Genomic DNA, 17,204 nt, shown 5'->3' with positions numbered 1-17,204 from the left:
AAAATCCAGAGAAATAGGATTCTTGCACCAAACCAATGTAATTTCCTGTGGGTCATCCTAATTTCATAACTGTAAAATGAAACACTGTAAAATCAGATATGTGCAAGGTAAAGTAACAGGGTGGACTTTTCTTCAGTTTGAGGACACAAAGAAAATGTTACTTAAGAAGTTTTTTTACTACACAATAAAAATTAAATCTATTAAAACAGGTAAAAAGTCCGACCACAGGGGCGCCAGATTAAACCCATTAAAATTATATTTTCTTAAGGAGAGTAAAAATCTGCAAAATGACAACATTTACATTTCTTAGAAATATTGCCTTCCAAATGTTTCACTAGTTCAACTAGTTGTGATATACAATATTTCACCAGTAACAGTAAAAAACATTAAATCAGACACAAATGTCTGTTTAAAAAAGCTGATCATTTGTTTTTGTGAATTTACATTCTGTTTCTATAAATGAACAGCAGTCTTCAAATACTGCCCAGAAGGATAAGCGGCTTAGAAAATGTGTGTTTTCAAATACAGTATATGAATTTTTACACCGTATTGTTGAATTTGGTTGTTCATAGCAAAAGAGGACAGTTTAACGTCTTCAAAAGTAATAACAGGTTTTAATTAGATTAAAAAAATGATTGATTGATTAAATCCATAATAATACATAATATACAATAATAAATTAATTGTAAAAAGTATTGTTGAATTGTTGAAAACAGTGAAACATTTATCATTTAAAAAAGTTGTTTTTAACCCTCTACTGCACATATTATGAGAGCAATTTTTAAAAAAATATATTCAATTAGCTTTTCTTGCCTAAAATCAACGTGATTATTAAATTCCAAAACACATAATAATGTGCGCAGGGATCCTTTGGAAGTATGTTGCCTTGAAGGAACATAGTGCGACAATGGGATGAAATGATATAGATCCATGTTCCCTGAAGAGGTGAGATCAGGCTTGTGACTGGCTAAATCCATTCCACTGCGCTAAACTGTTGCTTCTAGGCAACAAACATACTTCTGCAAATTATCATAACAAAAAAAAAGATACTGAATGTTAATGAAGAGGTTTAAAAGTGTCCACTAAGACGTAGTATGACCAAATGCATGCTTTTTCTTGACTTACTCAAACTCTTCCCTTTTTTATTAACCCTGTCATTGTCATTAAATATGTATAATGTTAGTGTGAAGTGAGGAAAATGGGTTTGTTGCCTTGAGGCAACGTCGTGCAATAGAGGGTTAAAATATGCACAGTTTTAACATTTTTAACTGTGTAATGGTCCTAATGCAAGGGACTCTGTCCTATTTTGGTAGAATGACCCACGTATGCATGTACAGTCATACGCAAAAGTTTGAACACCCTGGTTAAATTACATGTTTTGTTAATAATTTTTCATTAAAAAATATGACATTTTCTGCTAATTTTAGCACAGAATTTTAAGTCATTTTGTTTAATGTTTTGGGAAAAAAATATTACATTTAGAAAATGTGCTATAATGTTTGCACAGGTCACACTTTGTGTTTTTTTTCTCAGTAAATAAACCATAACTGTGTGTTTAAATGTGTTACCTGTAAACTTTTCACTTAGAATATCAACAAATCATGTCAGTTCAATTATAGGCACCCAAACTTTTGCCCACGATGCTGTATGTTCTCACCTCGGGTGCTCTCATCCTCGATGGGCTGTTTGAAAGCAGTGATGTCTTTGAACGTGCACAGGAAGAGCACCACCTTGTCGTTCTCGTTCCTGATTGGTGCGATCTGCATGTAGAACCACACCGGGGTTCCTGACAAATGTCAAAGAGCAGAACATCAAACGTAACGCAGTAAATCTACTGAGATAACTCAGAGCTGAATGATTAGAGAGGCTTTCTGTAAGTATATTACACTGAGAGCTAATGAGTTTCCCCGCAGCTCAGGGCTGCTGTTGATGACAGATTCATCATGATTGATGTCAGACTCACTCAGGCTGTCAGAAACGATGTGAGTGAAGCTCTGCAGACAATCAGCTTCCATTAACCCATAGAAACCACTAGCAGTAACAATAGCATGCTGTAATTTCATATTAGTAGATAGTTTCTCACCTGTGGCTTATTATGATAAGTGGAGAAATTGTGTAGAAAGTGCAGATTCTAAACTCTCGATACTTACCACGTTTGTGTTTATAAGAAGAGGAGACATTTTATTATTTTATTACGATCTGAACTTGATGAAAAGTTATTTCTCTGTCTACGTTCTTGTGTTGCGGAAATAAAAAACACCTTTTACATTTTTGTCACAATTATGTCATTTTTTTCACATCAAAACAAAGAAAAGATCAAAGGTATATACTCATACCTGTCAGAATATAAACAGAATATAAATGTACATGTTAATGTAATTCACTGCGCAGTGTCAGAGACCACCCTTCATTTATTTAAAGTCAATATCCTATATTTTTCTTGTATCTGAGGTTCACACTGTAAAAAAGTCCTCATGTTATGCAAAATAACTAAGTTTTTATTGTAGTTTACTGTTTTTTTTTATTGTATGCAAAATCTGTAAAATTACAGACAATATCTGTAAATTAACAACCCAACTGTTGGGTTTAAGGAATTGGTGAACAATGGTTCTTTTAGGGTTCTTTAGTAAAGAAAATGGTCCTATATAGAATCATGAACACTCCCTTTGCATGATTACAGGGTTCTTTCCATAGAGAATGGGCTGTAGATGGTTCAAAGGTTCTATATAGCTCCAAAAAGGGTTCTTCTATTGTAACAAGCTTGATATTATAACAATAGAAGAACCTTTTTGGTGCTATATAGAACCCTTTAAAAAAGGGTCTATATAGGACCATCTATAGCACGTTTTCCATCAATCTGAAGAACCATTTCACAATGCAAAGAACCATTTAATCATGCAAATGGTTCTTTGAGTGCTCATGGTTCCACATAGAACCAGTGTCTTTACTAAAGAACCCTTGAAGGACCATATTTTTTAAGAGTATATTTAAACACAGTGACATCAAACATCATGACATCTCTCATGACTCGTTTATGGCATGTTTCTGTTACATCAGCAGTGCTTCTTCCAGCTCCCGCCATCTCAGCAGTGACTGTGCTGATGAATTTAATTAATGTGGAAATAATGTAAACATGAATGAAGTGAATTCAGTGCTTTATTGAGAGTTCATTACTCACTGTAAGTCTGTGTGGGGTGTACGATATACTCACTGTTCTTCTTGTAGAGCAAAACTTCGAAACAGTTGGACTCATAGTTATCGAAAGTCTGTCTGACCTTCTCTATAGTCTTCTTATCGGTCAGCTCACCATACATAAAACTAGACAGAGAGAGAGAGAGAGAGAGAGAGAGAGCATGTGTTTATACTGGTATTGGGTGAGAATGATGACTCTATACAAACACACAGACGCTAAAAGGTCCCGCTTTGAGTTGTCAAACCTTGTTCTTCAGTGGTCAGGACCCCCATGGACCCTCACAGAGCAGGTACTATTTGGGTGGTGGATCTTTCTCAGCACTGCAGTTACACTGACGTGGTGGTGGTGTGTTAGTGTGTGTTGTGCTGGTACGATTGGATCAGACACAGCAGTGCTGCTGGAGTTTTTAAACACTGTGTCCACTCACTGTCCACTCTATTAGACACTCCTACCTTGTCAGTCCACCTTGTAGATGTAAAGTCAGAGACGATAGCTCATCTGCTGCTGCACAGTATGAGCTAATCGTCCTCTAGTCCTTCATTGGTGGTCACAGTACGCTGCCCACAGGAGGCTGTTGACTGGAAATTTTTGGTTCGTGGACTATTCTCAGTCCAGCAGTGACACTGAGGTGTTTTTTGAGCACAGCTGTGTCTGATCCACTCGTACCAGCACAACACAGACTAACACACCACCACGTCAGTGTTACTGCAGTGCTGAAAATGATCCACCACCCAAATAGTACCTGCTCTGTGAGGGTCCATGGGGGTCCTGACCACTGAAGAACAGCATCCTGCTTTGAGTTGTCAAGTTCTATATATAACTGTTCGTTGCTTTCACTGAAGAACCTTTCAAGAAGCACCTTTCTCAAGGATCTAGCTAACAAGAATATAAATGAAATGCAACAACAGCACTGAAACATCATGTTATGGCTGGTAAAGAGTAGATTAAGTTGCACTTTTTAGTGTTAGAATTAAAGGAGTTATTATAATGTTATATCGAGATAATTTGCACTGAAGACTTCAAGGGCTTCAAGGTGGTAGTCATGGGTGGGAGGTTAGAGAACCAGCCCTGTGACCAGCAGGTTGCTGGTTCGATTCCCCTGAGCTGACAGTGTGTGACTGAAGTGCCCTTGAGCAAGGCACGTAACCCCCAACTGCTCCCTGGGCGCCGTGGATAGGGCTGCCCACCACTCCGGGCAAGTGTGCTCATTGTCCCCTTGTGTGTGTGTTCACAAGTGTGTATGTGGTGTTTCACTACATGGATGGGTTAAATGCGGAGGTGAAATTGCCCCGTTGTGGGATTAATAAGGGTCACTTAATCAAATTAAAATTGTCTTCTGAACTCATTCTCCTCATTCAGGAGGAAAACAAATCTGACCATGAAAATGTAAACAGTCAAGACATGTTTTGTGTCCAGTTTGCTTCCTTAGTTTGGCACTGGAGCTACAAAGTTAATGTTGAACCAATTAGCATTGTGCTAACTGCATGCCTCATCATACACTTGTAATTAAGTAATCTGACACTGTATGACACACTTTTAACTATAAACATGGACAAAAGTGTGTTAAACACAGCTAAACACAGTAGTAACTGCCAGTTTGAGGCCTACATTTTGTCTATACTTTTGTAAACATTTATATACATTTGGGATAAAAGAAAACCCATGTTAATCTGACATTTCACCAAAGTGAGAGTGTTTACATGCACTCAGTAATCTGATCATAATCAGATTTCTAATCTGATTATTCAAATGGTCATGTAAACAGCACACTCTGATTTCTTAGATCAGAGTAAGGTCTAGAAATCTGATTCACAAATCTGATAAAGAGAGCTGGATTTTAGCTCAGTAATCAGATTTCTCAGTGCATGTAAACTCTTACTCTGATTTCTTTCGAACTTCTCAGTCTGCACATGTACGAAAACAGACGGCGGTACCGGAAGTAAGAGGCGTTGCCGCGAGACGCAGCAAAACACTTTTGAAGTGATGCTGAAACCGACTACATGCTCGACGAAATGAAGGATTTAAATATTCTTCATCTTCTAGATGATGTATGTTCATATTTTCAGATAAAGTGAAATCGGAGTTTTACGTTACGTTTACATGATGTCTTCTTCTGTGAGTTTATTGGCTGGTTGTAAAGCAGATAACTGATTACTGTCTGACTCATGTAGACCCGGAGTTTCCCCATTATCTGATTACTTAAGTGCATGTAAACACGTTGATCGCATCACTGACAAAATCAGAATGTTTATGCAGTTATCGTATTATCGAGTGCATGTAAACACACTCAGTGTTTGTTCAACAAACAAGCTAGCGCCCTTAGGGTTGCTGAGTTGTGTCAGGTTTAAAGAGTTTAAATAGATGAAACCATTATTTTGATCATCCTGCTGGATTGGCAGGGAACTGAAGCTCACACTGAAATCAAAACCAGTTAAAATAAGCGCTGCTTGCTGTTGAGACTCAAGCGGGTCTTGTTTCGTGTGTTCGTGCAGAGAGCTGTCACAGTTGTCACCATCTCAAAGACAAGCACTAAGGGTCCTTCTTTATTTGGATCTTCCCCCATAGACGACTGAAAGATGGTTAGAAAGTTAATCTGTCTATTTGAATTCATCTGGCATACAAATACAGTGAGATTAAGTTTGGGATTAGAACTGCACAATGTCTAATTTTTAATCGTTATCACGATATTGGCCTTTGCAATACTCATGTTACAGAAGACTGCAACACACACAGGAGGCCTTTAGCTTGTCAGTGTTGTTGCACTGTGCGCTGAGAGCGTCCTGACCAGGCTAATTCCCTCTGGTCTTTAATCATCAAAGTTGCATACAGTCAAATATGATCGTAAAATGAGCCGACACAAATTTCACCAACCGTTTTGTTATTCATCGGTTTCATTTTTGTTGTGTGTGTACAATCAAAGGAGAATGTGTGTAAATCTGAAGCAAAACAGTGGCAACATTTACATTTACAATTCATACGGGAATCAAGACAGCACCACAAAAAATAATCAACACCTGCATAAGTACAGCATATATGATCATAATGATCTTCTGTGCTTTAACTCTATGAAGCCGAACGTCTCACGCAGATCTATTCTGAGAACTTGCTGATAACATCTTAAACCTGTTTAAATCTGAGGCCAGAAGAGTTACAGTGTATGTGTGTACATATTGGCCACAGGATACACCGATCAGGCATAACATTATGACCATTTCCTTTTTTCTATGCTCACTGTCCATTTTATCAGCTCCACTTACTATACAGCACTACTGTGTCTGATCCACTCGTACCAGCACAACACACACTAACACACCACCACCACGTCAGTGTTACTGCAGTGCTAACAATGATCATCCACCCAAATAGTACCTGCTCTGTGAGGGTCCATGGGGGTCCTGAGCACTGAAGAACAGGGTAAAAGGGGGCTAACAAAGTATGCAGAGAAACAGATGGACTACAGTCTGTAACTGTAGAACTACAAAGTGCACCTATACAGTAAGTGGAGCTGATAAAATGGACAATGAGCGTAGAAACAAGGAGGTGGTCATAATGTTATGCCTGATCGGTGTATCCATAGAGTGCTGCCATCTTTCCTATCACTGTGTAAAACATGCACAAGGCTTCCTTTACTGTTGGATGCACTGAGCGCACAAACTTATTCAGAGCACCATTTAGATCAGTAAGAGCTTCTTATTTGTTTAACAAAACAAGTGACTGGTGTTTAACATACACTATACGGACTAAGTATTGGGACACCCACACATTACACCTACAGGAGCTTTTATGAATCCCATTCTAAATCTATAGGCATTAATATGGAGTTGGTCCCCCTTTGCAGCTATAACAGCTTCCACTCTTCTGGGAAGCTTCTACAAGATTTTGGAGAGTGTCTATGTGAATTTTTGCCCATTCATCCAGAAGAGCATTTGTGAGGTCAGACACTGATGTTGGACGAGAGGGCCTGGCTCATTATCTCTGTTCTAGTTCATCCCAAAGGTGTTCAATGGGGTTGAGGTCAGAGCCACACCAAACTCACCCAGCCATGCCTTTATGGACCTTGCTTTGTGCACTGGTCCTCAGTCATGCTAGAACAGAAAAGGTTCTTCCTCAAACTGTTCTGACAAAGTTAGAAGCATAGAATTGTCCAAAATGTCTTGGTCTACTGGAGCATTAAGACTTCCCTTCACTGGAACTAAGGATTCTAGACCAACCCCTGAAAAAACAACCCCATATCATCATCCCTCCTCCACCAAACTTTACAGCTGGCACAGTGCAGTGAGGCAGGTAACGTTCTCCTGGCATTCGCCAAACCCAGACTCGTCCATCAGACGGTCAGATAGAGAAGCGTGATTCGTCACTCCACAGAATCCACTGCTCCAGAATCCAGTGATGGCATGCTTTTCTACTGCCAGTGTTTGTCTGTCGAGACTGCAAGGCTATGTGCTTAATTTGATCCACCTGTTAGCAATGGGTGTGGCTGAAACACCTGAACTCAATAATTAGGAGGTGTGTCCCAATACTTCTTTCTATATAGTGTACTCCTATTCATGTGTTTACATGTTCAAAAAGTAAGTAAGTGAGACAGACTGAATAAAAATCTATACATTCCTGGCTTTGTTAGATCAGATTCTTTACCCATCAAACAAACGACAGCACTGGAAAATCATGTGAATAACAGAGAAGAGCAGATTAAACAGCAGAAATAGCCACATTTTTAAAGGGTTAAGAAGTCCAACCCGTCTTGTCTGGGTCACTAACACACATTAGCATGACTCATCTGTACAGACACTCTGAAATAAGCTGCAGACACCAAGCAGTGTCTTTGACAGTCAGTTCATAAGTAATTTACCCAGTAGACACGATGGTCACCACTTCTCTATAGAATATGACCACAGATAACCTGAATGAATGATGAGAGAGAATGACTAATGCAGATGAAACAAGCTTCTGAACCAAAACAGTGGCAGACATGTTTATTCAGATGAATATACTGTATTTTCTCACTTTGTTTTCCATGTAGGCATTAAGCCAAATGACCCCTATAGAAACATTTCTCCATGGAAACCGCACAGGGGTCATTTTACACTAAGAGCCCTCAGCAACGAGGACATCGTGCACACAAGACACACCTGTCTAGCTTATGCACATGCATCAACATATGGACATACAGTGCTGTGCAGAAGTCTGAAACTAACTGCCCTTTCCTATTTCCAGTTAAAATGGCCTTTATGTACAAGTTATTCATTTTTCAGTGTGAAAAAACAGAAAACATAAATATTATAACACACTTTTCAATATTTAGTCTGTCACTCTACCTTTAAAAAAAGGTAGTAAACTGTCACTGGGGCAGTGCCCCTCCTGTCACTGGGGGGAAACCCTCAAGGGTTCATCTCAGTACCTTTAGTCAGGGAACATAACTGAACCATAATCCACTGAAATGATATGTTCTAAGCTGTACTGACTCCACACACCCCGTCTCGTCTCCAGGCTTTTATTTTACTGTTCTGTTTTAAAGCACTAGGTTAAGAAAAGGTTCTGAGAACACAAGCTTCTGTTTTTGATAAGCATGTCTTGATCTCAGCGGTGTGCTTAGCGTCATTATCTTGTTGTAGAAACATTGGGTTTTTTCTTAAATGTGTTCTTGAGAAAGGTCCAAAGGAAAAGTTTACGTCAGATTCATGACGTGATCTTAAACCACATAAGAAAACATTGGTCAATGTCAGAATCTTGGTGAAAACTGTGTAAGATTTTTTTTCTTAAGAATGGTTGGTGAATGAGGCCAAATCTCTTCCTTATCAAATGTTTTCCATGATGTATTAAAATTTGTTTAACTCTCTGGCATCGACAAACGATGGTGTGTCAAATTAGATGTTTCTCTGTGCTTCCATGAAAATCTTTGCAATAAAACAGCACAGAAATACAGTTCAAACAGTTCCTGAATCTGTAGAGTCACCTTTTCCATCCCATCTTATCATGAGATCATTCAGAGTTATGAGCCAATGAAGATAAGTTGAGACACACGCCACCTGCCTCTCACTGTGTGTAACTGGTGGATGTGTGTGCCCGTTATCTGCCTCTCGCCTGTAATTGGTGGATTCCTGTGCATGTAACTGACCAATCAACTCACAGGAAATTACTCAGTCCTCATCTTTCACTTTGGAAACCTTCCGTTTTTTGTTCAGCCACCTCAGACACACATGAAATGGTGTGTAAAATGTTTGGAATTGCTGAAGTTGCTGCAGCGGTTTTGGAAAGTAGTGATGAGGAAACATTTATCCACTATTTTACTCATACATTCCACTACTTCTGTGAACCTAAGACTTTCAAGCACCAAAACAATTCATTCACATGAGTAAAGTTATATTTTCACAAGAGATATTAAGAATTTACAGTACTTCAGTTGTTCAGCTTTAGGGCCAAATTATCTCCTTACTCAGTGCTCCAGGTCATTATAAAGAGAGCTGAGATTGTTCTGAATTGTTCTGAATATTTAAGAATATATGCAACAATCAAGAAAATGATCTCAGACCCCAGAGGGTTAAACTTATCAGTGTTCAGGATGCCTTCAATCAAAGTAAATCACCAACCATACATCCACAAACTTGCACCGATCCTCCATTGTGCTCGACTGATGGTTATAGACATGTTAAGAGGCGTCTTTCACTGCTTCAGCGGTGAACACACTGCCTTCTGCTTGATTTTCTCCTCTCTCTCAAAGATCAAAGCTTTCAGTGCTGTTTATCTGATGGGGACAGTTTTGGTGTCTACCAGCTTTTCCAGGTGGTTGTTAGGAGTCTCATTTTCTCTGAAGCTTTTAATCAGTTTTTGAACTCCAGTTTTGGATTGGAAGGATGGAAGAGTTAATTAAGGCTTTTGCATAATTTCCCATTAAACATTTGTTTCCTGCTTTACCTGACATTGAAAATGAATAACCTGTACTCAATGGCCATTTTGGCTGGAAGCTAAATAACCAAGGGGTGGTCTCTGACTTTTGCACAGTACGGTATGTCAATTGCCACATGGATACTTAACATAAGTAGCACAAAGTGTTTCTTAGATAAATGAAAGCATTAGAGGGAGCAGCCACAACCCACTTTGCTTTGCTCAGAGCAGATATTACTAATTAACTTGTCCAAATGTGAATAAAGTAACTGCTTAACCTGCCAATACAGCAGTTACAACAACACAGTTTTACCAGTTCAACACAGACACACTTTGGCCCAATCCCATTACACCCCTCACCCCTACCACTTAGTCCTACCCCTCCATTTTACGTGTTCATGCCTAGGGGGTGTCCCGATTTTTGTTGAGATGGAGGGGTTGGGCAATGTGTTTGGGCTACATGGCCCTCCAAACTGAGGTTTTTCAGAGACTCCAAACAGAGTGATATGAGAAAAAAAGAAAAACCCACAAGATGTCTGCACAAACGACCCAAGAAACCCACAAATTTCAGTATTTTCTCTGTAAAAAAATTATAATAATCATCGTATTATCTTAGTTTAATGTCGTTCCAGTGTATTTTGGTCCTTTTCTTCATAACAAGCATTAAACATTGCTAATAGTATGCTGATGTCTCTGTAGCTAGCTAGGTAAATTTCCTGTTCCACCTTAAATAGTCCAGCAGTACTGATGCCTGAAGTGCCAGAAAATTTGAACGAGAAGCTGACAAATATCTGACTTCAGCTTCTTTTCGCTGAAGAATTAGGGGTGGGCGATAATAAATAATTGCCCCTCTTTGAAAGCTTATGGTTCCCTAAATGTAACTAAAGCCCAGCAGTGAGGTGAACTTTACCCTCCTCTGCTGTCACTGCAGACTGGCAGGGTCGCCTACAGAGCTTGTGATTGGTGGAATAAACCCCAGCAAAACTTAAAATGCCCACATGCATGTGTGCAAGAAAGAGAGAGAGAGAGAGAGAGAGAGAGAGAGAGATGCAATGACAGGGCTAAAACAGCACTTCTACTTCAAGAAGTGGTTTGCATTTAGAATGAGATACAACCAGGCATTTTAACGTCCAGTCAGCAGTCCCAACGGGTCAACAGAGATCAAAACTGCCCAGGCTGGTCCAAAACCAAACCTACACAGCAATCAAAAGGCCAGCTTTGGCCTCTTTGACTTCTTCTTATAGAAGCTGCAGTTTTAGGGGAGATAAGCATTGTTCCTCATGGTGATGAGACTAATATCCGAAAAATGAGCCAACGTCCATGTCAAACTTGAGACCTTCAGTCCCCACAAAGAGCTAAATACAGACACACTCACCTGCATGTGCTGCTCTTCTGCATGACCTCTGCTCTGTGGTATCCTGAGAGTTTGCAGAAGCCGTCATTACTGTAGACCACCGGCCACTCCACGATCTGAGCGTTCCCCAGCAGGAAACTCGTTTCTGAGATAAAGACGAGTAAATAAGAGTTTAAACACCTCACAGCTCCACACATTGGATTAACCCCAATGGCACCCAAATACTCAAACACTGTTCAGTGTTGTTTATCCCTTAGAAGTCTAGAGTTGTGTTTTGCTGTAGTAATTGTGTAATTATATAGTATTACATCATTACAGTGGATAATAGTTACATTGTAACTATTATATAGTTACAGCGTAATTGCATGTAATTATATAACTGTTGACATTCAGGTTTGAATCTGCATTCTGGCTTCTGTTCCTTTGTTTTGACGTAAAAATGTGATCTAAAGGATGTTTTCTCTTTCCGCTAAACAAGACTGTACACAATTCATCAAATTTGGAATTGAGTGTTCTCTGGAGTGATGGAGCTCCATCCAATACCTTTGGGATGAGCTGCAGTGATCCACAACTGACCATCCAACATCAACAAATGTTTGTGTGTTTACGTATCAAACATCATAATTCATGTTTATCATTTTCCATCCTCTCCTTCATCCCTTACAGTTAAACAGGCTGTTTTTGTTACTATGCCTTTAAGACTGATATATGCAAATGAGCTCTGTTCTGATTGACTGTGTCTCATTCAAAAAGCAGTCCGGGCTGAAACACGAAACATGACTTCAGTGTGAATGGGCGGAGCTAAACTGCTGTAGGCTGAATAGGTAAATATATGTAAATGTGTTGTTTTTTGTGACATCACAAAAACAACGGATTCAAGATGGGCTGTTCCAGCAGCCTGATTTCCTTATATGGGCTGGAGAGTGAACGGTCCACTTGACACTCTAATAATGTTTATATTATATCCTGTGACAGCATTTTTTTTATGTTCCCATACGTTCATGGCATCAATGAATGTCATATTATTAAAGGGACCATATCATGAAAAACTGTATTTTCTTTGCTTTTTTGAAAAGTAGTTGGTTGTGTTATATAAACACAGTCCATATGTGGAAAATGAGCTGCATAAACAGCTTCGCTTTTGTGATGTCACTCATTTATTCATAGATCCGCCTATTCAGCCTGCAGCAGTTTCGCCCCACCCATTCACTCTGAAGTCATAAGGAGTGTTTCAGCCATCCTCACAGCAATGTTCCAGCAACTAGAGTAAAGACTTCCCAGAAGAGTAGAGGCTGTTACTGCAGCAAAGGGGAGACAAACTCCCTATTAATACCACTTAAACTTTTCCAAAACACTGGATCAGCAGGTGTCTACAAACTTTTGGACAATTTAGAGATTTGCAAAAGTTTGGGCACCCCAATCAGATGGGCATAAATAAGACATCATCTACGAGGAACACACTTCCGCAGTTACTGTTTATTTGCTGAGTTTGACACATCTGAGAAAAACTGAAACATAAAATGAGGCAAATTTCTTTTTTTCACCAACATTTTAAAAATTCTGTGTTCTCTGTAAACTTATTTTCATTCAAAAATCAACTAGGTTTCTGCACATGACTGATCCTCCTCTTCTACTTACAAACACAAACGTGGTCTCGATTAAAAGTTTAGAATCTGCACTTTCAACACAATTTCTCTGCTCAATGAGCTACGAGTGAGAATTAATTAATATCAAATTAGTCCACGCTTTTATCGGCAACTTCTAAGGGTTAAACTTTTCACTATGAAGACTAGCCTGCATTTTATCTAACATCGCTCTACTGCATGTTCAATCCCAGTTCAGCGTTTACTGAAATTTGCCGTGACCAGAGCCAACTGTGCCAGTTTAACTGTGATGGGCTGCAGAGAGAGAGAGAGAGAGAGAGAGAGAGAGGGGGGGAGGGAGGGAGAGAGAAAGAGGGAGAGGGAGAGAGAGAGGGAGAAAGAGAAAGAGGGAGAGAGAGAGGGAGAGAGAGAGAGGGAGAGAGAGAAAGAGGGGGGGGTGGAGAGAGAAAGAGGGAGAGGGAGAGAGAGAGAGGGAGAGAGAGAGGGAGAGGGGGGAGAGAAAGAGAGATAGAGAGAGAGGGAGAGAGAGACGGGGGAGGGAGAGAGATAGAGGGAGAGAGAAAGAGAGATAGAGAGAGAGAGAGAGAGAGAGAGAGGGAGAGAGCAAATAAAAGGACATTTCATGCAGGGCTCTTCTCATTTCACTAATTTGGCTCTGTTGTGAGTGGTCAGCATCTCACAGGCTAAGCCTCATGAGGCTGACCAGCACCAGATTGAAGAGCATCAGATCAGACAATTGTGGGAAAAATGAAAAAAGGTAAGATCAGATTCGCATCACGTGGGAGAAAAAGATACAAATCAGATTTATCAGCGTCTGAAGTCTTATTTAAATAAGATTGAACCTGTTCAATCAAGTCCAGCAGTGCAGAGGGGCGGGGCTTCTGAGGCTGGTAAAGCAGATATTCTTAAAGGGTCCATATTCCATATTTTTCTTGGATTTTATTTACCCCCATGGGCCCCTGATGACATTTGTGTGATGTTATATATCCCAAAACCACCATAATTTATTTAACGTGAACATTTCTCTGCCTCTCTTTATCCCTTACAATTAAACAGGCTGTTTTTGTTAATGACGTGTGCAAATGATCTCTGTTCTGATTGGCTGCCTTCATTTAAAAAGCAGGGCTGAAACACTCCTTCTGACGTATGGAAATGTTTAAAAACATATGCTGTCACAGGATATAATATAAACATTATTACAGTTTCAAAGTGGACCGTTCACTCTCCAGTCCATGGACAGAAATCAGGCCGTTAGAACAGCCCACGATGAATTCTTTGTGTTTGTAATGTCACAAAAACAACAACATTCACATATATTCACATATATTTAGCCTACAGCAGTTTAGCTCCGCCCATTCATATTGAGGTTATAAGGAGTGTCTTAGCCCAGCCTAACTTTTTGAATGAGGCGCAGCCAATCAGCACAGAGCACATTTGCATATATCAGTCTTAAAGGCGCAGTAACAAAAAACAGCCTGATTAACTGTAAGGGATAAAAAGAGGTTGGAAAATGATGTAAACATTAATTAAGATGTTTTGATACATAAACACACACAGATATAAGATGATCATACAAAAATGATGAATATGAGCCCTTTAAGTCTCAACCTGGACCAAACCCGCCGACACAATTTAATTATGTACATTCAGAGCACCATTGTTTGAACCCTATATGTCCAAAAGTTTGTGGACACCTGTTCCTCCAGCTTTTCTTCTGAAATGAAGGGTATTAATAGTGAGTTTGTCCCTCTTTGCTGCAGTAACAGCCTCTACTCTTCTGGGAAGGCTTTAGATTAGAAGTTGGAACATTGCTGTGAGGATTTGATTGAGCATTAGTGAGGTCAGGTACTGATGTTGGATGATCAGCTCATCCTAAAGGTATTGGATGGAGCCCCATCACTCCAGAGAACTCAGATCCCCTGCTCCACAGCCCAGTGCTGGGGGGCTTATATCCCCCTATCTGATGCTTGGCAGTTCTTGGGGACTGGGGAAAATAACGCTGCAGAACTGCGCCCTCTAGTGGTGTGCAATTAAGCTGTGAATAAATTCTAGTGCGACAGCGATGATCTCCTGTTCATCATCATCACTGACAGGCTCTCATTTCTCTTTTCAGAGCGTTCCTGAAGGAAAAGCTGCGTTTTCTGAGAGGGAACTGGAGTCAGAGAGTGTTTTAAACCAGTGAGGGAGTAAAAACCACAGTGTGAATATTTCCCCACACAGAACCTGCAGATGTTTAACCTCCAGTTCTAAATGCAGAACAAAAACACAAAAATAAAGCAGCAGCAGTTACAGTACCGGCCTGTATTCACCCTCCTTCTTTACTGGTATTTAATGCTCTCTATGGTATTTGCACCATTTGTTAGTTGGTGGGTTTTGGCCATTATAAACATTCTCTGGGTTATTAAAACACCCATAATAATTAAACACACACATGTAAAATAATAAAAAATATATATATATATATATATATATATATATATATATATATATATATATTTATATATTATTAAAGTTACTACTAGTATTTTTCCATTATTATTATTAGTTGTAGTAGAGGTTCTAACAGTAGTAGTACCAGACTGAACTCTTTCCAAAAGAAATAATAGGTTGGAAATATCATTATTAGTAGTAGCTGTAGTAAACATTGTTATAAATGTATTATTATATGATTATATGCAGCAGAATTAGCAGTAATATTATGCTTAGTTGTTAGTAGTGTTACATATATTATTATTCTTAATTCTATTATTATTATTATTATTATTATTATTATAAGGGTTCTTCAAGAGTTCCATACAGAACCATGAACACTCAAAAAACCCTTTCTATGATTAAAGTGTTCTTTGTATGATGAAAAGGCTCTCTAGATTAATGGTGCTGTATACTGTTCTATATAGAACCTTTCTAGCGTTCTAGATAGCACCAAAAAGGGTTCTGCTATTGTTACAAGCTTGACATCGTCACAATAGAAGAACCCTTTTCGGTGCTATAGAACCCTTTTAAAAAAGATTCTGTACACTTTAAAAAAAAGATTTCTTCAAAGTTCTTTAGTAAAAGGAATGGTTCTCTTCAGAACCATGAGTTCTGTATAGAACCATTTCAGGCTTAAATGGTACTTTGCATGGTGAAATAGATCGATTGAGAATGTGCTGTATATGGTTCTATATACAACTTTTTTGAAAATGGTTCTAGATAGCACCTAAAAGGGTTCTGCTATTGTTATGATGACAATAATAGAAGAACTTCCCATCAATCTGAAGAACCATTTTACCAAGCAAGGAACCGTTTGAGCATGAAATGGTTCTAGATAGAACTCATGGTTTTAAATAGAACCATTCCCTTTACTGGAGAACCCGTGAAGAACCCTCTGTTTTAAGACTGTACCAACTTTGCTAACCTTATTATTATGACTAGAATCCCTCGATTTGTTGAGCGCGCGCCCTGCGTCATTAACTTTTCCCGGTGAAACCCCCGTAACGCGCGCTGGAAAGTGATGCGCGCGGTTAAGGAGTGAAAGAGGAGGAGGAGGAGGAGATGTGGAGGAGAAAAGCAGGAGAAAAGGAGGAGTAAAGGAGGAGATGCTCACCGCTGGAGCGCCGCACGATGTTCTCCAGGAAGGTGTTCTGAGGCGCCACGAGGCCGCGCTTCCCCCCGGGCATGGTGCTGCGGTCCGGAGCACGAGCGGGGCCACGAGCGGGGAGCCGGAGCCGGCAGGAGGACCATGGTAACACTCCGCCTGCGAGTGTGAGCGCGCGCGTCTGTGCGTTTGTGAGAGGCGCGCGTGCGCAGTCGCGCCTTTGCGCGCGCCGGTGAAGCTCCTCTCCACGGCAGAGCGCACCGGAGCGCGAGGGTTTCCGTGTATAAAACAATGACTAAGCACTATTTCAGTTAAACAGGCGGCGTTTAAGCGCGCGGATGTGCGTGTGATGCCGCAGTAAGAACTGTAACATAGCCTTCAAAGGGACATATCACCAAAAAACTGAAATTTCTGTGCTTCTGTGTTTGATGGTGTGTAAACCTTGAGAAGTTTTAAAACACAGCGGGCATTTCCCTACTGAAAAGGACCATTAGAAACCATTAGGCTTTTGCTTTCTAATGGTAACTGGCTCTATGTTTTCCAATAGGGACCACTAGTTTCCTGTGGAACAGATATAGATCCCATTAAAAAAAA

General features: G+C 39.8%; 1 protein-coding gene across 2 annotated transcripts in view; it reads right to left on the bottom strand.

Annotated features, from left to right (window-relative positions):
• Positions 1-16,692, bottom strand: part of kcnh5b (potassium voltage-gated channel, subfamily H (eag-related), member 5b) — an 81,316-nt gene extending 64,624 nt beyond the window's left edge. For both annotated transcript variants that reach the window (XM_036573518.1, XM_036573519.1), the window contains exons 1-4: positions 16,620-16,692; positions 11,451-11,574; positions 3,212-3,318; positions 1,658-1,786 (exon numbers count right to left, since the gene is read on the bottom strand). In XM_036573518.1, coding sequence (XP_036429411.1) covers positions 1,658-1,786; positions 3,212-3,318; positions 11,451-11,574; positions 16,620-16,692 — 433 coding nt within the window. The remainder of the gene's footprint in view (positions 1-1,657; positions 1,787-3,211; positions 3,319-11,450; positions 11,575-16,619) is intronic.
• Positions 16,693-17,204: the final 512 nt, after the last annotated feature.

This window comes from Colossoma macropomum, unplaced genomic scaffold (assembly GCF_904425465.1).
Source record: "Colossoma macropomum unplaced genomic scaffold, Colossoma_macropomum, whole genome shotgun sequence".
Taxonomy (NCBI): Eukaryota; Metazoa; Chordata; class Actinopteri; order Characiformes; family Serrasalmidae; genus Colossoma; species Colossoma macropomum.
The sequence above is the reverse complement of the archived record's forward strand: the minus strand, read 5'-3'. Positions and strand labels throughout refer to the sequence as shown.